Source organism: Pelecanus crispus, chromosome 2 (assembly GCF_030463565.1).
Source record: "Pelecanus crispus isolate bPelCri1 chromosome 2, bPelCri1.pri, whole genome shotgun sequence".
In the NCBI taxonomy this organism is placed as follows: domain Eukaryota; kingdom Metazoa; phylum Chordata; class Aves; order Pelecaniformes; family Pelecanidae; genus Pelecanus; species Pelecanus crispus.
This window is the reverse complement of record NC_134644.1, coordinates 47,265,935-47,290,653: the sequence shown is the minus strand read 5'-3', so window position 1 is coordinate 47,290,653 and position 24,719 is coordinate 47,265,935. Positions and strand designations below refer to the sequence as shown.

Below are 24,719 nucleotides of genomic sequence, written 5' to 3'. Positions count from 1 at the left end.
CCAATTACATAAATATTCTAGAAAGATAATCCACAAAGTGCTATGGCTTCCTTTAGACTTCTAGCTGCCCGTTATTATTATTTCAAAATGTCTTTCCCCCCCCCCCCCCTTAAATAAAATTCCACTTTCTTAAAGTTATGCTTAGCTTTTTTGGGGGAGCAAGTATTCAGTCTACTTAAAAGGTATGCAACTTTGCTCTCCAGTAAGCTGAAAGACAACCTCCTTCTGGAATGAGAATTGAAGAGAAGGTTAACAGCCACACCTTGGCAGAAAGACACACTAATGTTTAGAAAAAACAGATTGAAAAAAAAATCGGAATTGAAACTGAGTCTGTCCACCTAAGAACAACTTTTTAATTGATGTAGTTTCGTATCTGTTTATTACAAGCAGGTAAGATTACTCCAACTTAGACCTTCAAAACAGATAGCAGACTCCAAGGAAACCTGTACTCTGCACCGTTGTAGTGTATAAACCTCATGCCTTTGCCAAAAAAATAGATTAAAAAAAATACCCTTAATCAAAAGTATTCACTGTTTTCGTGTGAATAACAGAAGAATCTGTCTCCCAGTCAGCCTGCTCAATTAGTGGGATTTGCTTCAAAACCTTCCTGTTCAATTAGTGTGACTTTCTTCAAATGCCTTATATCTTTTACTGTTCTCTTGCAGAGGGTCCCTTATCAGAAGGAACAAATCCTTGAAGAACCTTTCAGAATGTGACACACACAAATTCAAGAATAGCCTGCTTTGTTGCTGGATATTTCGAAATTGGCAATGACCACTGGGAGATATGAGGGAGCCTTTTTAAATTTTTTTTTTAAGCTGAAGAAGCATCTGGTTTTGAAAGCAGAAGATAGTAAAGGATCTTCCCATACAGGGAATGTTTTCTTTTCCTCACTTCTACAAAAACAAACAAAAAAAGACCATCAAAAACAAAACAAAAAAGGAGGTCTCACCTGAGTAAGGGCCACCATTTTGTTTTCATCACTGCCACTCAGTGGGCCCCATAAGCTTAAAATTGAAGCCTCATTTAACCAGAGGAGCTTCATCTCAATGGGCTGCATACAGCTTGCCAGGGGAAGTTAGTTCACAACCTCCAACCTCAGTAAGCAAAAAGGAAACACCTCCCTCCCCCGCAAAGTTTATAAATCATTTGGTCACTTTGCAGGAAGGATTGTCATTAGGAAGAAAAGGGTTACAGAGAACAGCCTTCAAATATTGTCGTAACAGTAGCAGTCACCAACTCCCAGTCCTAGTCTATCCCCAGGCAACCTCAGAATATATGGAGATGCACCTTGTGCCTACGCAACACAGGATATGTGCAGTAAATCCTGCCATGTGACAAATGGATCTTATCTTCTTAAAATTTACCTGTACTTAGGTCTGACAAAAACATTGTGTTTTTTCATTACTCTAAGTAGTTCAAGTTCTAACATAGCCACTTCTTTACAGATTAGTTATTGTAACTCTTCCCTTCTCAAAATGGTCATTAATGAAAATACAGAGTGTGTCCAACAAAGTTACTCTTCAAAAGGAAGTTTGGAAAGTGTCAGGATCAACAAAAAATTAACACACCTTCCTGCTATTTAACATTTGACATATGTTGTCTACAAGTTACTTTTACTGAAGCTTTAAGGAGAAAGAAAAAAAGAGAGATTTTTCTTAAACTCTTTTATGTAAAATGTAATTTATTAAGCAATAGCTCCATGCTGCTTTCCTACTTATCTTCTAAATCCAGTTTCCCATTTCTAGTCTCAAACAAACACAACAAAGCATACTAAGGCTGATGAATGTCAAATGTGATAATGGGGAAATGTTTACAACTAAGCTGCTAGACATTTATATATTCAATCAAGTACATGGTACATGCGCACACACACACAAAATCACTGCAACACGTGAAACTTCACTTACAATTAGAGAAATACCAATATGCATGGTGGGAGGGTGTGGGAAAACATAACATTTTCAACACAGAAAAAAAGATGGCCAGTGAAAAAAGAATTTCATTGTCTAATTTATTAAAGCTGTTAGGAATGGTAGGAATGAGCTCAGTATTTTATTCTTAAATTAGCATATCAGCAATTAAACCAACGAGCAGCTAAACAATTTCCTTGGATATCCCAACACTGCTAAGAATTTACAAATTCGGTTTTTTTTTCTGCTGGCCAAACAGGATAGGTAGCAGACAAAGACTGTCAGCCCAGAGTAACTCTGGACAAAAAGAAAGGTTTATACGCAATTCTGTTTACCTGCATGCTTCACTGCTTTCACTGCTTTCTGTATTTCCCCCCAGCTGATTACTAGTTTTAGATCCATTTTCCTGCTTTGGCTCCTGCTGATCTTCTGGCAGCAGCAGCAAGGCATTTCTTAGACAAATCGCTGCAAATTCCATACTGGCTACAGGTATTGCTGAGGACTGCCCATCACTTAAAGAGACACAGAAGTTAGCCAGTGAGTAGAAACCCTACTAAATTAAAAAATAAAAGCAGAGATCCAGAAAGATCTGAATGCAGAGAGAGTTTTATCCAAAAAAAGTTAAATCATGTTTTAATATAACACATTTAATTTATGAAGACGTATTTATCTTGCTATTCTTATATACAGATAACACACCACTATGCCCAAATAGAGTGAGCAGATTCAACTAAATAGTTACAAGAAGTTCTCCTGTTTTTCTTGACTTTACTTCCCGAAGTTTTATGACAGAGCAAAAAGATTCTTCCTGCACTTTAGAAAAAGTGGATTACTGAAAATATTTTTTAAGTAAGAAAAAGAAGGCAGATTTAGCTAACTGGAAATATAAATTTCAGATAAATCAATTTTAAGCTTTAACAGCCACCTTAGTTACAATGAATACACAGTTAAGCCCTCTGCTGGCCACCACAGGCGAGGCATCCAAACGATGTTTAAGTAGTTCATCAAGCATTTTAGCATGCCTCTCTTCACTACATTAAAAATTCCAAAATGAACAGTTATTCCATGACAGTTTTAAAACCTCCTGATAAACAGATACATACCCTTAACAAAGCTATACCAACAAAATAAAGAGCCCATGGAAAACATACTTACTTATAAACGACATTCTGTATTGACTGGGATGCTAGGACTATCTTACGGTGGTAGCCTTGACCTACTATAGATTGCACAATTCCTTTTTTGCTGGGAAGACCTTTAGTCTCTTGTTCTGAAGTCTAAAAGGGGAAAAAAAAAAAAGACTAAAATATCAAGGCTGTTGAATGAGAGCTTGACACAATAAGTGAAAGCTGGAAGACAACTTTACACCTGCTAAAATGTAAGAATTAATAGTTTAGATGGATACAGTTTTAAATCTTAAGTACCATGAAGGATCAGACACCTTCTATTCTTTTTGTGTTGCAGAGGGATTTTACTGCACACAGTGTAACCACAGATTAGTTCTGACAGCTTGTCTGATAGCCTACTGACCTAGTTTCTCCTCCATTTTGAAAGCAAAAGAACAATGAACCAAGTAGTATTAAAAGAACTGCTAGGATATCTAAAAAGAAATCATATTATCAGCCAAATAATATTCAGAATTGGCACTGTAACGCTTGTCATCTTCTCTCCCTGCTTACACAGCATTGAAAAACACTCTCTGAGTGCTGCTCTCAAACCATCCCATGGGGAACATGAAGCTGAACTGCAACATATGCAGAGTTACATTAATTTAACAGATTTTTTGAGTATGCAGACATTGTGGGGGTCAAACAAACTTAAAGCACCCTAAACATCCGTCCTAAGAATTATCTCTACACCATATTCACTGGGTTTGTTTGTTTTACCATAAGCCATCTTAACAACTTTGTTGATAACTGACAAAGAGTTGCAGTTGTAATGAAAAATTTATCCTAGATCTGTATTTTAAATATCACTTTTCAGAAAATTTATCACAATCTATTGTGAAGACGAATATTGACATTATAGTGGCAGTTACTGTCAAATAGGAAAAAACCCCACACATACAGATAGTTCGGATACAAAGAATATATTTAAAAAAATGCATTAAAGAACTGCAGAAAGGGAATCATCTTCCTTCTATACTTTATAAACTAAAATACTAAAGCAGGTGAAAGTTAGCTTCAGTGAAACTACTTTTCTGTATGGTGTTCAGAGCATAAATATGAATCCATACTTAGATACCAAGGAATATTATTGCAAATTGAGTTACAAGGTCAGATTAAATACACTATTGATTTTAGGGCCTTACTTGTCACATTGCAAATCTATCTTATAATTTAAAAGACACTTCCCCTTTGCCTTTAATATTAACAGCATCCAGAGTTAATTTTTTTCTCGTGAGATTGCAAATTTAGGAAGCAACAAGTTGGTTTTGTGACACACATTCAAACTCTCTGGCACACCACACAACATCACAACTGTAGGAGAAAGGAAGCTAGGCTTCAGGAGCCTGGCATGATCTACTGCTTTGGCTAGTCTACAGTGAAAAAAGAAGTGCCCCAAAAGGGTCTGTATTTCCCTTTTCCAGGGTGCTAAACACTGTCCTTGTAAACAGAATCCTACCTTTGTTTTTTTTCCACAAAACCTATGCTAATCCAGCCTTCCATATCCAGCTTTCCACTGGAGATGATCAGCTGTGTCTTCTTTATCTATGTGTTGACTTGTAACTTGCAAAATCAGTATGAAGAAAGCTGTTCTTCCCGCACTCGCTGGGGTTTACAAGCCTAAGTACTCAGAAGTATCTGACAATAGCTAGCACACACACAAAGTCAGTGCGTTTTTGACCCAACACTCTTGAAGCTTCAATGTTGTGCCTGTGAAATGGGGATATAAGCAAACCTCTCGTATAAAGCTGTGAATATCTTAAGTGTTCTGAAAGAGAGACACCAAAATAATGAGCACCACTGAAATTCCCAAGGGAAAAGTTATGAATTTTTGTATTTAGAAGGATTTGGATAGTGTGCAGTAAATAAAGGTGCAGAGACCATCCAGAGAGGGAAAACAAAGAATTCAGAAGGGGGGGGAAAAATAGAGTGAATATAGCTGTTTGTTCAATTAATCCCACCCATCCTGTGCACTGAGTGAAATGGGCATACTATGGAAATACCTGCATGGGATCATGCAATTACAGATTACATCGTCATGCCCACACATGATGGGTGAATTACAGTTTCACAGGGAATCAAGCACAGTACCTCTAATTTCACAGACATACTATTTTGGTGCAGTTTTCTACTCAAAAGAATGAATGATCCCTGTCCCCACTACCCATTTGAATTTTAACATACGGGCTTATCCTAAACAGACATGGATCAACAGGTTGAAACCAAGATGCCCCAGAGGGCATGCAGTATGTCCACTATCAGCAGGTTTCCACAGACTTTGCCAGTGGAAGGGATTCAGTTCCCCAGCAGCTGTGATCATAACAGCTTCAGATGGAGAAGGTTGATCTCTGCTTCCTCAGCCTATGCCACTTTTCTGGTAGCCACACTACAGTCTCACCCCTCTCAACCTCCAGCAGCAGCAGAGTGAGAAAATAATGAAACTTCAGATGAGTTTTGGCTGGCTGAGAAGGAAGAACGCAGGCAAAGATTTCAATGGAAATCAGAGCATATCTTGTTACCTACATCCAGCTTAGTCCCATAAAATGAAGCCACATCTGAATTAGGACAGTGGATTTACAGTAGACAGAATTAAACAAGAAGCGTTTAAGTTTATATTACTTGTACATCAAGAAAACTGTAAATAATTCAGAACATCCCAGGAAGGAAGCTTCTCTTTAGCCAAATACTTTTAGTAGTCCTCTACAAGAGTCTTTGCATCTTCCAATAAAGTTCTAGGATATAGTGCTTTTTTTTTTTTTTTAAACAAGATTATTCACCAGTCTGATCCAATAACCATATTCATGAAAACATCAAAAAACTAATCTTACTATCTGCTAAAACAGCAGCAACATACTTTCAGTCATATCTTTTACGCATTAGTATCTAGCTAGATAGAGACAAAGAATATCTACTGGATAGTTTTATGTTTTCCCCTACTACTCCAGCTAAAACTTAACATAGAAACTCATCGTTTCAGAGGCTGTAATGTAATTCCTAGAGTATAAACATAAAAATCCAGTCAATAAATTTCCCAAAAGAAGAAAAACCCCTTCCTCCTCAAAGCATCAGCAACAAAAGCTATCACAGTTGTTTCTGTGCATCAAGCCTCAACGCTAACATCAAACCTGGAAGGGTAGCCATGAAAATTTTCTTTCCTTGGTTACTAGAATTGGTCACAGACTCCAATCTCATCTTGCTGTTTCTATAATCCAGTAATAGAAATTCTTGAAAGTACAAAACTTAGTACAGAGAAAAGATCTTACACAAGTTTAATTCCTCCATTCACACAAGAGAGACAGAATTACCTGTGAGGGTTTTTTGGTTGGTTGGTTTTAATATATACCATATATATGCATCCATATATATAAAAAAACATAAACCCCAAGATTTTTCTATGAATACGAAATGAGTGTGGAAAGCTGAGGCATCATAAAATATCTATAAATAGTAGGTCAAACTGTTAATGTTAGTATCTACATTTTAAATAGAGAGCATTCACTACAGAAAGAACATATTGCTTCCAGAAGTGATGCCTCACCAGAGAATAATACAAATTTCTCTCCAAATAATATCCTTCTATTTCTAAAATTATTTCAAGACAAAGTAATGTAAACCATCAGGTGACTTAGCAAAATCTAATGTGCTTCAAACCAATACAGGATTACCCATTCAGATTATGAGATGGAATGCCAAAGGGGTGTGATGGTAAATTGCCAAAACAAAATCATGTTTAACTAGTCTCTCCAGCAAAAAACTTGTAACTTTTTGCTACAGCAGCCACTTAGGTGCTTTCTCATGCCAATCTTTTGAAGAGACTACTCAAATTCTTCTTCTGATCTTAGAAAAGTCAATTAAAGACTGGGTCTCAAGACACTGTTTCTATGGTAGTTTTCCTCCACCTACTGCAGCTTCAGATTAAACATGCAAACACACATACACATAAAAAGAATGAATCTGGACTTACACAGAGGTGTTGCAATATAAGGCCTTTAAAATGTATAGCTCAACTCAAGGCATCATTTCTTCCTTTTGTGATCAGATGCATTTCATAACTACAATCAAAATAAGGAATTTGTAAATCTACTTACCCCCTTATTGGCAGCAATGCAGCATTCTGCTATTCTCAGCCAAAGACGAGGGTTTGAGTGATAAACCTGGACTGCCTCAATCAGGCATTCAAAGGCAGCTAAGGGTCTCCCAATATGCAAGAGCTGAATTCCACAATTGTAGAGTAACTCATACCGTTTGTTAGTCAGTAGTGTACACATGGGTCTCCCTGAAAATTTTTTACCTGCAGAAAAGGATAACATAATATTGGATGTGCAGGTCAGGAGAGCTGAAAACATAACTCTGAGAAGAGGAGGGAAGCTGTGGGAAACCCTCAAAAACTATCAAAAAACCCCTTCATCACAGAAATTCACTAGCCTCCCTCTGTAAATAAATTCCGTCCACATCAAAGCTGATACCAAAGACAAATAAATTGTATTCTTAATAAGGGTTGAAGTACATTAAATGTGAACCACTTATGTTCCTTGCCACTCAAGTTGAATGTTATATAATACTACTGAAGTCCCGATTCATGAGAATACACATCTTTGTTACTCTCATAAATTCCAGAAGAAAAACACTTCGCTGTTAACAAGCACAAAACATTTTCTGTCTTCACACTGGTATCTAAGACTGCACTTAGGTACAGGGCCAGGGAGGAACAGGAAAAACAATAAAATGTGTGATAGTAATGAGATTTTAAAGAAAACAAGAAATTAAAAAGTTATCACTTCACCTGTGAAATCATTCACTTGGAAGAGAAGAAAAACTTAAGCATTACTAACCAAAGTAAGAGAACTTATTAGAACATTTATTTTCTTGTCCTTTGGTATACTTACAAAAGCAGATGCATAAAACTAACCATAAAACTAAACAATAGATGAACATTTCCCATACAAGTCTGGGAATTGTTCAGTAAGAAAGTTTGAGAAATATACCATCTTCCAAATGCTAATTTAACGGTATTGCACTCCACATTTTCTAGATCTTCCAAGTTAAAAAAAAAACAAATAAAAACCAACAAAAAAACACCAAACCAAAACACATCCTTTAAGTCCTGATAACTCTACATACTGTCAGCACGACTATAACTAACATCTTTAATGATACATAATGGGCTACAGAAGCTTTCCTTTTGTCACATCTAATGGTCAAAGACTATAAACGAGAGAGAATTCATTGCCCCACCCCCATGGCATGTCAAAGAGAACAGCAAAAAAAGAAGGTATTTCATAATCATCTGTTTCTGGCAACAGCAACTGTACTCTAAAATAAAGTTATAATCAAACTTCTCACCCTCTTTATCCTGTCCTCTGCCAAGAGGTGAAACAGGAATTTTGCTGATAATTACTGAAATCTGCTATCCTCTGTTTTCTTGATTTGCCCACCCCTCTTCCACCATCTATTTTCGTCTCTTAAAAGTCTTACCTGGATCTGAGCTACCCGTTCCTAGCTGTGCACATGCATTATCGTTTTCTTGCAAGGCTTTTTTGAAGTAAAAAATTCCTAAATTGTGCTTTCCCATTGCAAAGTGGATGCAGCCAAGGTTGTTCCAGAACATACACCTTAAGCATTCACCTGAGAGAAAAGCAAAAGACCATTTTTGTAAACCAAAAAAATGTCACTGGGCCCACAAAATGCTCCCACCACTCTCTCACAGGTCAGCGTATTATGGTAGTTTATTGAAGTGTTCTTCAGCGAGATGTTCGTGGATTATGCATTTACATCCCTGCCTCACAAGCATTCTAATAACCTGAATTTCTGTATACCACCCTAGTTCTCTTGGACAGTTGACCTGAAATGACCTGTATATAAGCAGCCACAGATTTCCAGATCTTATGCACCATATTCTAGGAGAGCCAGGTATAAAGCAAATTTATCAGACTGCAAGTTGAAGTAAATTCACCTGGAAGTTTTTGTAGCATTTAGCATGCAAGTACTTCATATTTTTTAACAGATGGCTCTTGTAAAAAAGGAAATTCTTGAATGATATTACTTACCTATTTTTTATAAAATAAGCAAATATGTCAGCCTAACCACACAAGCAGGAAATACACTTTTTTTCCTAAATATATCATGTTCAGGTAACACTATAAAAAGGTTCTTCTAATTAATAAAGGACAGAAAATTAAACTTTTGACTTATCTGTAATTGAAGATTTACAGGGTTACCAGTGATTAAAAAAAAAAGTAAAACACACCCTAAAAATCCAAACAACCAAGAAACAGACCATTAACAAATTAACCTAGGAAGACTATTAAGTGAACATTGTACTGTGCAAAAAAGCTAATGCAAAATAGTTATATGAAAATAAAACATTCCAGGAAGTGTTAAGTTATAAGAAGAACTTTAAAACATAAAAACTGTCAAAAAGATAAGTTACAGTAAATTCTAAAAGAAGTGTCCAAATATGCCAGAATAGAATCATAGAATCATTTAGGTTGGAAAAGACCTTTAAGATCATCCAGTCCAACCATTAACCTACACTACCAAGTCCACACTAAACCAATCAAGGGTAGACTAGACTAAACCATGTCCCAAAGTGCCACATCTACCCGTTTTTTGAACACTTCCAGGGATGGTGACTCCACCACCTCTCTGGGCAGCCTGTTCCAATTCTTGACCACCCTTTCCATAAAGAAATTTTTCCTAATTTCCAACCTAAACCTCCCCTGGCGCAGATTGAGCCCATTTCCTCTCGTCCTATCGCTAGCTACTTGGGAGAAGAGACCAACACCCACCTCACTACAACCTCCTTTCAGGTAGTTGTAGAGAGCGACAAGGTCTCCCCTCAGCCTCCTCTTCTCCGGGCTAAACAACCCCAGTTCCCTCAGCCGTTCCTCATAAGGCCTGTGCTCCAGACCCTTCACCAGCTTCGTTGCCCTTCTCTGGACACACTCCAGCACCTCAATGTCTTTCTTGTAGTGATGGGGCCCAAAACTGGACACAGTATTCCAGGTGCGGCCTCATCAGCGCCGAGTACAGGGGGACAATCACTTCCCTGCTCCTGCTGGCCACACTATTCCTGATACAAGCCAGGATGCCGTTGGCCTCCTTGGCCAGCTGGGCACACTGCTGGCTCATGTTCAGCCGGCTATCTACCAACACCCCCAGGTCCTTTTCGGCCAGGCAGCTTTCCAGCCACTCCTCCCCAGACATTATAGCAAATGTTTTTAATGTTTTCCATTAAATTTATGTGTAAATACAGAAGTTTACAAAATTTACTCAGTCTTGTGATTCCCAGGGCCAACTCTGCAGCTTCTATAATCTAATTGCAATCCATGCAGCAATATCTACTAGATATATTATCTTGCAGCACAAAAAATTGAGTACTATCACAAAAGCAGCATTAAACAAAGTAATAAAGAAATTCAGTAGTTTTACAGTCAAGTATTTTTTGAAATCCTAACTCTCTGCTGACACAAGACACAGCTTTCTCTCCAGATTTTTCAACTGATGTTTTAAACAGTCAACTAAAACCTCAAATATATTTAAATAATATCCTATACAGTGAGTGTATATATTTATAGTATATAAAAAACTTTTCTATCTAAAGAAGTATACCCATTTAGAAGCTGTTGTATCTCTGTGCATGTGTACACATAGATACTTTCTAGATATAGAAGTAACTTAAAATGGCATACAATAGAAGTCAAACCTCTACACTTCATGAAACATTTGTGTTTCCCCCACAATAATCATTACAACTGCTATAGTCTCCTCTCCAAGTACAATCTGAAGTCTCATTTCTAGATCTAGTACGTTGCCTTTTGTTTCATGTCTTTAGAGACCCAAATATAAGCCTTACAAATATTACATTTACACTGTCACAAATCCATTTTCTTAGACAACCACTGCACTGTCTAGAAGAATGTTCAATGAAAAACACAACAGTGTTACATGAAGGAGCACAACAAGAAAGATGAAAACGTATCCAGCATATAAACCCATGACATTCAGGGCCTACTCGCTTAAGTAATCATTAATATGCTTAAAATCAATATCTGTGAGTAGCCCTATTATACTACACATTTACATACTTGCAGGATTAAGGTTTTCTACTTTACCTGTTTTCATGAAGCCTGGGTGTTCAGCAATGTTTGCACTGTTTAGAAGTTTCACCGCTTTACGATAATTGCCCCTCAAATATTCAAAATTGCTTTTAAGAAAGAGAGAAGGAGCTGACTGTGAAGAAGAAAACAACAGTGAATTATCTCGTTTCATGATTTCTACTGCTAGTGTTAAATCACTCCACAAACAGCTTGCCCCCGCTGCCATTTTAAAAATACACAGGCTTAGGCCTTAATATTTTCATGAAGTAGCTTTTCGTTGTTGAGCACGTGATTAACACTCACCTCCTCCGAACTACAAAACTATACATATTTTTTGTTACTACTCTAAAAATCCAGCATTATGCTAGAGAACTCTGTCATGACAATGGCTAAGCACAGAGCATCTTTCTGAGAGGATCTTTCTCGAACCTGTCTTCTACTACACTCCTCCCCACGCTTCCCTCCCTGTGGAGTTCAACAGCTTCCTCCTGGGCTGTGATCGTCCTGGTCTGCCAACAGAGACCTCAGGATCCAGAAGGATTTCTGTCAAACTAGCAGCTGTTGAGACTGGCAACAGAAGGGAATTGCTCTCCTACCATTCCCTGCTCCTCAGTTAATGTAGAATTTATCTGGGATGGTGGATGTAATTCTGGGTTGAGAACTTCTATATAAAAAAAAGAAACTGCTTTCTAGCAAGAGGTAAGCCGCCAAAAAACTCCAACAAAAAGAAAAAAAAAACCAAAAAACTGAGTACCCCAGAATTAATCTTTTATGAACTGGTTTAAGCCAGCAATGACAGCAGAAGTTTGTAATTCCCATAACATTTATACTAAACTAAAATTTGTTTTGCACTGCTTAAATTATAAAGCAAACTGACCCTGTTTTGGTATCATTAACAATAAAGTGCGTTTTTCTGAGCAACTGAAAACAGCACAAATAAGAAAATTCTACATTAATCACACTTGCAGAAAAGAGATCACAAACCCAGCCAACTACATAAAGCATTATTTCAGACATTCAACCTCAGTAAGACCTTTCTTTGTAAAGAAAATTAGCAAATTCAGTGTTAAGATAGAAGACAGATCTAGATTAGAAGAACAATAGCCTTAAGAATACTTACATTCCCAGCTGTATTCATAACAGACTTGATCTCCCTTTTGCATGCTTTTAGTGACTTCATCTGGATATAGGCTCTCACTTTATACTGTTAAAAAATTAAATTTGTTAAATAAAAAACAATAACTTGTGCAGGTTTGCAAGATGAACCATATCTGGAGATTTATTACAGAGTATTTATATACATCTTCAAAATAGGTATTAAAAGCTGATCAAAAAGACTTCCTAAAAGAGAAAATCTATTCAGACTTTCAACAACAAATTTATAGGCTTCATATTTACAGCAAGCAGATGTACATTTTGTTCAATGGTCAACAGCTACTCTATATCCAAACACTGAAACACTAGCACTTAAAATGACAAACTAATTAAAATAATCTAACCTCTTAATCCCAGACATTTACCTATGAAACTGAAAACACCAATAAGTGAATGCTGATAGAGAAGCATTTTGTTTCTTCACATATTTTTTCCACAGAACAGTACAGTGAAATAAAGCCTCAGCTGATTTAGACTGTTCTTGTGTTAGGTCAGTTTTTGCCCATACATGGATCTTACAAAGGAAGACTTAGTTCTTTGGTTTTACAAAATGAAATTCAAGGAGAGACAAAGTTATCACAGTTCATGCTGAGCTAGATTTGAAGTAGATGGCACTTGGTTTTAAGAAAAACTTGCACGGATGTTCTTGTATAAGTCATATGCAGACACTTACCTGATGTATCTTAGATTTAGCAACTTCTATTAAAGCTCCACTTTCAGCTTTTTGATTTGAGGATTCTTTATTTGTATTATTACCTGACTGTCAAACAAACAAACAAAAAAAAGGAATTGTTACTAATAGTCACATTTAAGTTTACAGACTCTTTCATAAGCTATTTTTATCAATCTCACACGAAGAAGAAAAATAAGTATTTAATACTCAAAAAATACACATCCCACCAAATACTGTAACTTGAGCTTAACAATCAAAATCTAAGAACAACCACACCAGCCTATGAAAAGCACAATTCTATTAACATTACGTAACGTAGTGTTACGCTATGTTGCTCTGCGGTTGAGGTATTTTAAGAATTCTTTTACCCAGAAGGATGATATGCACATTCTAGAGCCTCTCTCTAATATTTGTTTCAGTAGAATTACTAGATACCTAAAGATAAAGTGTTTTCTCTTAAGCATGACATTCCATCAACAGGAAAAGACAGAAGTGTCCTCTTTTCACTTCCAAGCCACTACTCATTCTACTGATTTTTCCAAAAGACACATACAAAAGACTTAATTTGAAAGCATATCTCATACTTTCAGATACTATGTAAAAAAGATGTTTGATTTTCCATACTACAGTACGCAATTGCAATTCCTCTCTGACACCAACTTCCCTTTCAAACTTAGGGTCTCATATGGTCATAATCCAAGAGAAACAAGGAGAACTATGTATATTTGACCCTGAAGACAACCATCTTTCCAATACAAGTCTGTGACTTAAGAAATACTTCTTAGCTCCCTGGTAGTAAGAGAAAAGGGTGGCAGAGAGGGAATAAACAGCTGCTGTATACAATTAACTCAGCTACTAACACGTATAAGTTGCTGTCTGAAGTTACAGGTGATGTAACACAGTTATAATTCCAAAGTATTTTAAAATAAGTAATTCTGAATTGAGTTAAAGCTTACTTCTGGTAAACACTTAGTGGCATTCACATGATTTTAAGCTTACCTCATTTTTCCCATTCTTGCTGTTATTGTTGCCCTGTGAAATCATTTTTTCCAGAACAGCAAGCAGATGCAAGGCTTTCTCAGCTTGGTAAGTTAGCAAGTATAAGTCTACAAGCAAGAAGCACACAGCCTGGGCAAACTTCTCTTCTGTATAAAGCAAAGAAGTAAAAGTGATTTTACAGCTCTAATACCAATCTTTCCAAACATGACTGAAGAAAAAAATTAATTATATGTAGAACCCCACAGAATTTGACAGGATTCCATACAAACATACTCTGTGAAGGCAGCCAAGCAGAGGTAAGTCCCAAATAAGCATATTGAAAACTGGGAGGAATTGATGGAGAAACACAGTAGCATTTACTTAATTTATAGAGTCACATACACCTATACATTCTTCAGCCTTGTCTCCCCTAAAATTCAACAAGGATTATGAAGTTATTTCATACAAGTAAGGCAATTCCACTACACAGGATGCCACAGCTCATAAAAGCTCAAGACTTTATACTCAGACATGAGCACATACAATTATGTATGACCTAATGCAGGTATTTAAAAATGTGAGTGCCCTGACAAATACACACCCACCCATGAAGTTGGATGATGACTCAAAATAACTAGATTTTAAATAATTTAATTAGCTTGTACGTATTATTTACATAAATGCCTTTTAAAGTTGTCAAAAATCCATTTCGGTTTCATTATACTTGTCTGCTAAATGTCTCTGAAGTACCTTCCCCCCAAATTCAATTGTTGGCCTTGATATAAGTAAAACATATTCTTCATTCCAAAGCCTACCTACTTTTTTAGAACCATATTAGGCAATTTACAAATAATTTGTCTGACAGTGAGAAAGTCTGAATAATCTTTCTCTAGTTACTGCATGAACAAGACTCTTCTTTCTGTCTACATACCAAAAGGCTCTACAAACTGGTACAGCTTCTCCCCAACTGATATAGCTTCAGTATACTGACGCAGATGATACAAAATAACAGCTTGATTGTAGTACAGCATACTATTTTCAACATCATCTACACCATCCATTTCTTCAACAGCAGAGTGAACCTGAAAAAAAAAAAACCCACTCATTTCATTAAACTTTCAATACCTATGATTTTTAAAAGTGTCAAGTATTTTAAAAAAGTAATCCAAAGGTATTAATCTGTCTAAAGACAGGTCAGTAAGAGTTATAAGCTAATAAACTTTATTGTTGTTCAACATAAATCCAACAAAAAATTTACAATTGAGAAAGCCATCAATTGAGTAGTAAAGTAACATTCTCACTTTTTTATTATTTCACAAACTATTTCAGGTTAAGGAACTTTCTATTGAAAGAACATAGCAGGTCTTTCTACAGTTATAATCTCTGAAACCTTTGAGCTTCAGATCAATTTCAACAATAACTAAAAACATAACTATAAAAAGTTGTCCTAAATGATTAAACAGACTCAGAGGTTTAAAAGTAACATTACTTTCTTACTCCTTTATTAAATCTAGGGGACAAGGGGCAGAAGTTTTATTCCTTTTTCACTGGAAGATCTCAGCACCATTAACAGTACTCAAAATCAAGTCCCATTTGCATTACCTGATTCTTCAGCTGGTTAAGGGTTTGTCTCAAATTGTCTGTTGTAGTCTGGTTACTTTTACAGAACTCCGCAACAGCAGTATTCAAAGTTATTTTGTAGTCATCTTTGTTTATGTCTTGAAGGGTATTTAGGTGTTGTAAACAAGCATCATAGTTTCCAGCCTGGAAATTGCACACATACCGGAAACATGCATTAGAAGATACAAAGTTTTAACTAGCAGGCTACTAAATTTTAATGAAAGTATCCTCTGTAAGTTTAGAGAGCAAAGTAGTATTTCCTTTATCAACAGTAAGTGAAGCGAACTAAATGTCTACACACATACTTCATTACTTATGCAGATTAATATGTATGAGAAGTAAGTCTGAAAGTTGAGGTCATATCCAAACCTCAAAAAGAATTGTGGAGGAAGGACAAATGGAGTAGTCGATTACTATAAACAGATGTTTCCATAAAAAGTTATTCTAATTTCTCTTCATCGTATTATTTTGAGTTTCAAGATTCTTTATTTCCTTAGCTTTCGTAATCTTTCCCCATCACACGTACACTGAGCGGCTGCAGTGGCTTACATAAGTCCCAGCCTGTCATTTTACGTTCATTCTTCACTTCATCTGGAGAGATTGCGAGGTACAATTTAGTCTGTGGAAGTCAGCTTAAGACAGATTTAAAAGAGGGTATCACTTTCCCAGTACAGGTTTAAATAACATATTTACAAGTTTTAGCTGTTGAATGAAGCATTCAATCATCTAGGCATGCTTAAACAGAAACTAGGACCCAAGCATGATGCTCCTCCTAGGTGCGATTTAATCAAGAAATCCCTTTCTTTGACCTCAGGAATAGGCAAGGACTTCAGACAGGCTCACCTCTTTCTGTTTTCAGTTTTAGTCTTTTCTGTGCTTGTGCAGGAGGAATTTAGTGGCATCAAGGAATGAAAGAGAACTCCAGACTCTTTCAACTATGTTAAGCCTAAAGGATCCTTCAGTCTCTACTGTTCAATTCCTATACAGGAATAATCACCTCTTCCGTAGAAGGGTTACTTCCAATCTGGTCAGTCAGATAAGCAGATTCGTTTCCATCTCTGTCAACGCTTCACAATCAAAAGCTGTGCTCTTGAGTACCACGACCACTCTCCACTTCCTCCTCCTTTTTAAGTGCTGTTCCATGGAGCTTCTCCTGGGCTCCTGCCTAACTTCCTCTATTAAGTGAAGAATTACAACAGAGAAAGGCTCTGTGGTCCTTCTGCTCTTCCTGAGAAAGCTGCCATTCTGCGGCTACTCTCAACAGAACCATCCCAGTCCCTTCAGTCTCCTGCAAAAGCACAGTTATACAACATACAGAGAGAGATGTAGCAGCACATTGACCCGCAGTATTTCCACAACTCTGAGTATCAACAGCATGGATTGCCTAGTGATCATGTGCATAAACACAGGGACTTGCAACTCAACTGCTGGCACGTTCTTCAACTGAGACCGTTCATATCCCAATGATTTTCTTTATGTGTTCACACTCAGAGCTTCTCTTCAACAGGATTAGCTTTCAGATCACAGCAGCATGGCTTCTAGCCATGGTTGGACTAAAAACCTTGAACCCCTTAAATACTCAGCTTGTTTTGTGATGTTTTTCCTCAGCCAACAGTCCCTTTAACTCTACTCTATTAGACAGGCTCTAGAATATAATATACAATTTTATAGTAATTCTATCAAAGACAGAAATTGGAAGTGCAGTATGATAAAAGCATGCAAGGCAGTCCACAAAGCTATTTAGAGCAACTCAATGGCAAGCAAAATTAGTAAACAAGGCACCAGATTAATTCTGACATCTGTCACCACCTCACAACATCACAAACTTAGGGAGTTCTTAAAGCAAGAAAAAAGAGATAAACAAGATACACTGGACCAGTATAAAATTAAAGATGAAGCTGTCAACAGATCAAAAGTATTTTAGGCATGTAGGTCTGTGGGCAAGGTGGAAAACAGGCAACCCTTTCCTATGCCTTCAGTTCTTGGGATCAAATGTCAATAAGCAAAAAGTTATGGAAAAAGAACAATTGAGCTAGAAAGCACTCAAGACGACATCAGTGAAAAACATCAGCTGTAGTCAGTTTAAGGACCAACTACATGCACTTCATGTAGCAAGACTCCAGATAAAATAAAAGTAATGAGTGAAACATGCAAACAGGAATCTCAAAACACAGTATTTAAATTCTTCTCCCGATCTATTTAACACATCCAAAACGGAATTATGCAAGGCACTGTAGAGATAGAGATAATTGCTTTTCCTTTCAATTGTTGTATACTTCCTGTCATTTCCTACGCTAAATAAAATTAGGAGACAATACAAAGGAGTAAACTGAAAGATGTGGTACCTGAATTTTAACACATAAAAAAAAATCTTCCAAGAAACACAAAACAGGTTGCTAAGATTGCCTGTAGGTATTACGTGTTGAAGAATGTGTTTTGACGCAAAGTGACAGAACCGTATATGATGCTTTTTGTGAAAGAATATAGCAAGATGCTAAAACAAAAAACGTTTGTTTGGTTGCTGTTTTTTAATACGCATGGCTCCTTTAAACCCTTTAATACAACATTTTTAGCTTGGAGCAATTAATTATTCAGAGAGATCATGCATTTCCAATGCTGGTACAGAATAGCAGCCTGCTTCTTCTAATTAACTTGTTATACAGCTTTTAAGGCTACTAAGTTTTGAGCACCAAGATTAAATGCGCTCTTGCACACTTCATTCAAGTATCCCCTTCAGTCTTCTCACACCACAGAAGACAGAAAATGCATGTGCTGGCTTTATAATAAAACCAGTGCTACTTTCGATATAATATCCCGTTAATACCTTTGCAACTGTGCTACGAAAACAGGAAAAATAATTATACAAGCCCGTTTAGCAGTTATGTGGTAAATTAGGAGTCTCAGTTTTGCTTTGTCTTACCAGAAAAGCTTGTAACGCACTGCTCGACAATTCCTTTTCCTGATCAGTAATCCCAGAAGTGCCTGCTCCTTCATGTTTCTCGGTACCTTGATCTGTAAAGCAGACAGAAGATTACAAGAAAGTTTGCAAGTGTGATGACAGCTATTCAGCTTAAAAATTTTGTTTCTTCCAGTACTCAAGATCCTCCTGCCAGCACAACTTCCCAGGTAACTGTAGCACTGTCTCCCTACTACACTAAAACATCTCAAGTTAGCCTATACTCCTACTGAATTCCTCTCCATAAAATGTAAATGTAATAATCCTAGCTAAATTACTGTGCTCAATCAATAACCAAAGTCCTGTAGGTTAACTGACAATGCAGACACTTGCGTATGGCTACAGCTTTAAAGAGAAATCGCTAAGATTGGCTTTATTTGCAAAAAAATTAGCAGTGAAGGCCACACGTCATAAAATAAGTACCACCCTAGGTTTCATGAAAAACCCATGCGTCCTGTATGCTTCTTCCTAAACAGCATGCAAGGGATGCTTTAGGGAACAACATAAAAATCCAGAGCAAACACTGGAACTTCCACCGAGCTCCCTGCTTTGGAAGAAAAAGTCGCCCTAAATATGAGGCTGCAATCGAACCATCATTGTTAATAATCACTGACAGACCTGATAATTTTATTTTTTAAACTCTTTATACTTTTGTACTCTTCAATGTACTCCACCAAATGCTATCTAGTGATTACACTGCAAGACATGAGCAAATGCTACCTATTCACTTTTTCAGCCTCACTCCTGATCTTACAGATCTTTCGTTAACCAGCTCTCCTCCAAGGTGAGCAGGAACAGTTTATTCTGCATCTTCCTCACGCATTTTTTTTCCCCAGGATCTTCTCCAGTTCTACCATATCTTTTTCCAGATTAAAACAACAAGAACAGCACATAGCAATTGTGATGGTAGCCCCTTTGAGCATTTATCTAGTAATATAATGAGCGTTTAATTGTCTTCAATTTCATTTACGTAGAATTCCTAACAATTTACCTTTCAGTTACTGTTGAGCATATTTTTCAGAAAGGAGTCTACTGAACCCTTTTGTCATCATGTAATTAAGAATTCGGTGAAGTTGCATTAAAAACTACAGTACAGACATTCCATGTTAAAGAAGCTGAAAAAACCCAGCCAAACCCTTCCTTGTACTGAAAACAAAGTAAACGGGGGGGGGGGGGGGGGGGGGGGGAATAGGGACAAAAAAACAAAAACCAAACAACCACCACACCAGACAGCTTATTTCTAGAATAATTAACCCATGGCTAGAACATGCAAAAATAATTTAATCTTTTTGAAACAAAGACTTTATAAACCAGCAACGGTTCCCACTTTTGCAGAGAATTTCTTGCATTGAACAGTGGCAGCTTTGCTCTAACCTACATTTTGTTATCTTAATGGGCTATGTAGGCTTTGTAAATGCAATGCTGCTTTCTCTTCCTAGATTTCAAGGATATAATGCAAACTCTGCTAACTTTGTTTTCACTTTGAACAAATGAAAACACTCATCTGTGAGCTCCCCTGCAAAATCCATTCCTCATCATCACCATTATATCTGGATCATCTGACTAGGAAAATTTACAAGTATGACAAGACAGACAACAACAGTAAGGAGCAATCAAACTTCAGAAGATTCATCAATTAACATCCACAGTAGGAATAAAGCAGACTTCATAATCTATTAATAGTTTGTGCTTGTTGCTGGGAAGTTAGTGAGATCTCTTCCATTGCGCTATGCAGTAACACATTTGAGCAAGAACTATAAATATTTGGTTGTGACTTTTATCCTGCATCAAGATGCCAACGAAGTTGAGATTTTAAAATCTCAACAATCTTACACCTGTAAGTTACAAAGTAAGCCCCTGTGATTTAGACAAAATTCAGGATTCAGCAATTTCAGTACTCCAGAGGGATGGATCCTTAGGGGGCTACCGAACCGCATGCACCTGCTATAAAACCTGGCTGCATAATGGATTGATCAACACCACTTGCACTGCCTTTTCTTTGAAAGAGAAAGGCCAGAGAGAAAATTAAAACACAAAAAAGCTCAGAAAATTTTTGATGTGCCAAGGTGTTCTGCAGCAAAAGAGGAAAGGAACAAGAAGCACCTCTCCTTCAAGCTAAATATAGATCTGATTCGTACTCTAAATCTTGTGGTTGTACAGCTGAACAGAAAGCTATTGCCCTCCAAGGATCTCTAGAAGAGCAGCGAATAAGCAAATGCATTTTCCTCTCAAACTTTCATGCTAACAGTTACGTTATCTGCTTTACTTGCTCAGCATGCCTTTCAGATTATGCCAGCAAAAGTAACCATAGTGCAGAGGCTTGGGACTCTAAAACTTTTGAAGTTGATAACGCTCGGTCTGGTCAAGAGGTTCCTCACACACAGGTTTACCTAGCAGAGTGCCATCAACTACTGAGTGCATTACTGATTACTGCCATTGTATGCAAGTTCATAAAACAAGCATCTCAAATGAAAGTGGAAGTCTGAATCCTGAAGTAAAATGTCTTCAGTTATGTGAAAGATAAACTAAAAAGACCGTTGTCTAAGTTGTGTAATAAAAGCACCACTTATATAGCTGTTTGATGTATTTCCTAGGCAAAAATCAGGACAGGTCTACAGATTTCACTATGTCTCCAAGTCTGCTGTTATGTTAAAAAAAAACCCAAAATTAAACTGGGGACACTTTAAGCAAAACCAGAGCTGTACCTTCTCCTATAAAGTCAGTTTTATGGCTGTAATCTGATCAACTGCACCTACTACGACTCAGTAAACAAAGCAGGTTTGCAAAACCCAAACAGGAAGCTTATCAAGAAAGAATAAAACTAAAGTCCAGCTGGTGTAGTTCACAGCACAGCTCTTTCCTTTGGCGGGGGGGCGGGGGGGAGACCGGGGGGGGGGACGGGAACCACCAAAATACTTTGGCTACTCTCTACCCTTTTTGCCCAAACACACTTGAAACCTGTTAAAGAGCTGAACGTCCTTCTAATCTACTGTAATCCTGCCATTCTTGTTTAGACCAGGATCTACTGCTTCAGCTGATCTTTATTATCAAGAGATCTCACAGACAGGAGTCACCTAAAAGCTGGGTGGCCCAAGATATTGAAAAGAACCCTTCAATTACACTTAAATGGGGGGAGGAGAAAAGCACTCTTGGCTGCAAATGGCTATCAAGTGCTTGCAAATGAAACTATTATTTCCATATTTCTTGAGGCATTTGAAAATGAAACAGGTAGGTGCATTGTTCCCTGGCAAAACATAAGAGCCTTCACTTGCTCACTCAGATCTGGTCATCTAGAGCTCTTTGCAAAAGCATGCAGTGTGGGTAACACACAACACACCAGTCACTACTGGCATGCTCCTATCCGTACAGTAGCTGCAATTATCAGCTGAAATATCTGAAACAGTGCAGATTTCTCTGCTTTACAAATGACAGGACTCAATTTATCTCTGTAAATTGCATTTACATATAGACCTGTTTGTTTAACCTTTCATTTTGTCCAACTTTCACCAGTACAGAGCAACTCTAAAACTAATACTTGTCAGGCTAGTGATGAGGGGCAAAAGGGGCAACCTGGAAAAGGATGTAAAAATCAGCTGCTCAGATTTTGATCTGGAGGCAGCTGCGGCACTGAGTTTGAAGTTAAAGAAGCAAGTCAGGAAATTATCTTCCTAGTTAGCAATCCTGGGGCTCAGCAGCAGAAACACTGTCGCAGAGGCTTGTTTGCTTTGCCCAAGCAGGCAGCTGTTCCTACTGGAGAAGTTACATCACGGTGGACAGCAGAACTTTGGGAAAACCGGCTCTATGAGAGGAGAACAAGGAAAAGCATGAGACTGCCACCTGAAAAGGGAGATTGCTCTCCTCATCGGCCTGCTGCCACAACATCATATAAGCAACAAGAAGCCACATCTCCCACATACACATATCCAAAGACACCTGGAGAGCGACTGCAATCATTATCCTTCTCACACCTGTTCTCCATATCTCCAAGGACTGCTGTTCCTGAGCTCTCTTGTCCCTAGGCCCTGTAAGTTACATCTTGCATGAACTGTGCTGTTGAATACGAGAGCATCTCTGGAATTATTTTTTTATTTTCAAACTCTACAGGCAGGGGGATAATTTTTTCCTTGGAAGGGGAAGAATCTATCACATGACTCTTGCTCCAAAAGCATTCTGAAGGGTAGGAAGACCAGCCAGAGCATTCAGCCTTTATAACGTAATGACAGTTTGTGGCACCAAGACTACATTTTTCTATGAAGCACTGCACTACTAGTATAAACATAATAGACTTCTTCAATGCTGTACAATAAAAAGAAAACACTTTTCAGTGGAAAGTTATTTGTAACTCACTGCTATGAGCAAGTACAGTATGTAGAGTGCCTTACACCATAGCTCATGTCTTTGACTCATTTGGGCATATACTTTTCTTTTAAGCGAGTACAACTGAAAAAGTTCCTTCAACACTTCCAAGAACAAAAAAATATAAAAAAAACTTAATGCCAATTTTTTTTTCTTGTGGTTTAAAAGATGCTTACAGTGCTTACAAATAAGCACAGGATAGTTTAGTACATATTGCTCAGTACAGTACACTAATTTTTCCCACAATCGCTTTCAGATACTGAGGAGTTTCATATTTAGCATCCAGAGAAAAAAATGCTTGAGGCGATTTTAAATAACGCTGCCACCACATAAAGCCAACTGAAGCAAATGAAGAACGCAAGTAGATCCCTTTGGCTTTCCTCCCCATCGCCCTCTTCTCCATCCCCACTGAGCTGCCACCTGAGGGAAGGACCGCTCCTGCAAAGAGGACTTCTTGCATGAGGGGCAGTCTCATGGGAGATGGACGAGTCAGTAGCAAAGCAGTAGCTTATCAATGCTAACGAGTTACACAGCAACTGTACTCGAGATTTATTTCGGGTGTTTACCAGAAGATGATTTACTTTTTAATCTCTGTGATTTCTCTCTGCAGTGTCTTTTCAGGCCCGAGTTTAGGAGAGACCCGCTCATTGCCTGAAACCAAAGCGGCAGCTCAGAGGGAATGGGGCTGAACGCCAGAGATTAAGTAGCAACACGAAGCGTTCAAGTCTCCCCAGTTCAACAAATTAACCCAGAAGCGCAACTTCTGAAGCGGTAATAACCGCTCGGCTCTGGGCGGTTTATTATTACTCCGTAACGCCCTCCCCACCGAGCCCTTCCAGGCCAGTGGGGTGCAAGAGCTCAGCCCCTCGCTGAGGGCTCGGAGGGCGCCGTCCCCACACAGCCCAGGACAGAGGCCCACAGGCGGCCGGGCCTCGCCAGCACCTCACACCGGCCACCTCGGCTGCCGGCAGCCCTGCCGCCGCAGGGACACTGCTTCCTCGGCGGAAGGAAACAGCGCAGAGCGGCCCAGGTGGCCGTTTCTCCTTCCGCCCGGGACGTACCGGCACTCGCCGCCCCCCGCGCGGCAGCGTATCCTTCCGCACCAGGCGGCCCAGGCCCGAGGCGGTCACAGCGCCCGGCGGCGCCTCCCCTCACACTCACCCGCAGCCTTGTCCGCCGCCATCTCCCCCGCTGCGGCCGCGCAGTCCCAGCCCGCCGATAAGGCCGAGGCTCCCCCCCCGCCGCGCCGAGCGCTGACCGCACCACCGCCAACCGGCCGCTGCCCCCCGGGACTACTTTGCCTCCGCCGCCGCCCTCCGCGCGCCGAACCCGCCCCGCTAACTGCGCCACTCGCTCCTATTCGCCCGCCGCTTCCGGGTTCCCGGCAGCCTCGCGACGTCCGGCCGTTGCCGGGGGATCACGCATATGACGTCAGGACGCCGCGGCGCCTCCCGCCGGGGAAGAGGGGCGGGGGGGGGAGGGGACTGAGGGCAGGGAGGCGCATGCGCGTTGCGTCCCGCCCCGAGGGCCGCCATGTTGGGGGCTGGCGGAAGGGTGCGGGCCGTTTCGGTGTAGGCGCTTTCTGGTTCTTCGGCGGCACCGAATTGATTGGCAGGTGTCGGCCGCTGCTCTCGAACGTCTTTTGTCTTTTCTGCCCGGTCCAGGCGCGCCGGGAGCCCCTCCGGAGCCGCCAGCGCCGGGAGCGGTGACCGCGGGGCTTCCTTCAGGTGTCACCTGTTGGTGACGAGCACACCTTCGAAATATTCCCTAGTTTATGTGGGTTGTCAGCCTGACCGTCTGAAG

General features: G+C 39.0%; 1 protein-coding gene across 8 annotated transcripts in view; it reads right to left on the bottom strand.

The window, feature by feature from the left end:
• Positions 1–24,135, bottom strand: part of CNOT10 (CCR4-NOT transcription complex subunit 10) — a 36,600-nt gene extending 12,465 nt beyond the window's left edge. For 7 of the 8 annotated variants that reach the window (XM_075705852.1, XM_075705854.1, XM_075705857.1 and 4 more), the window contains exons 1-12: positions 24,078–24,135; positions 18,525–18,616; positions 15,587–15,748; positions 14,916–15,066; positions 14,006–14,151; positions 13,007–13,093; positions 12,299–12,382; positions 11,194–11,311; positions 8,555–8,704; positions 7,168–7,370; positions 3,069–3,190; positions 2,249–2,425 (exon numbers count right to left, since the gene is read on the bottom strand). In XM_075705852.1, the coding sequence (XP_075561967.1) occupies positions 2,249–2,425; positions 3,069–3,190; positions 7,168–7,370; positions 8,555–8,704; positions 11,194–11,311; positions 12,299–12,382; positions 13,007–13,093; positions 14,006–14,151; positions 14,916–15,066; positions 15,587–15,748; positions 18,525–18,616; positions 24,078–24,099 (1,514 nt within the window). In that variant the 5' untranslated portion in view covers positions 24,100–24,135. Of the gene's footprint in view, positions 1–2,248; positions 2,426–3,068; positions 3,191–7,167; positions 7,371–8,554; positions 8,705–11,193; positions 11,312–12,298; positions 12,383–13,006; positions 13,094–14,005; positions 14,152–14,915; positions 15,067–15,586; positions 15,749–16,130; positions 16,431–18,524; positions 18,617–24,077 lie in introns of those variants that run through there. The other variant, XM_075705855.1, reaches the window with a different exon arrangement.
• Between the last annotated feature and the right edge of the window lie 584 nt (positions 24,136–24,719).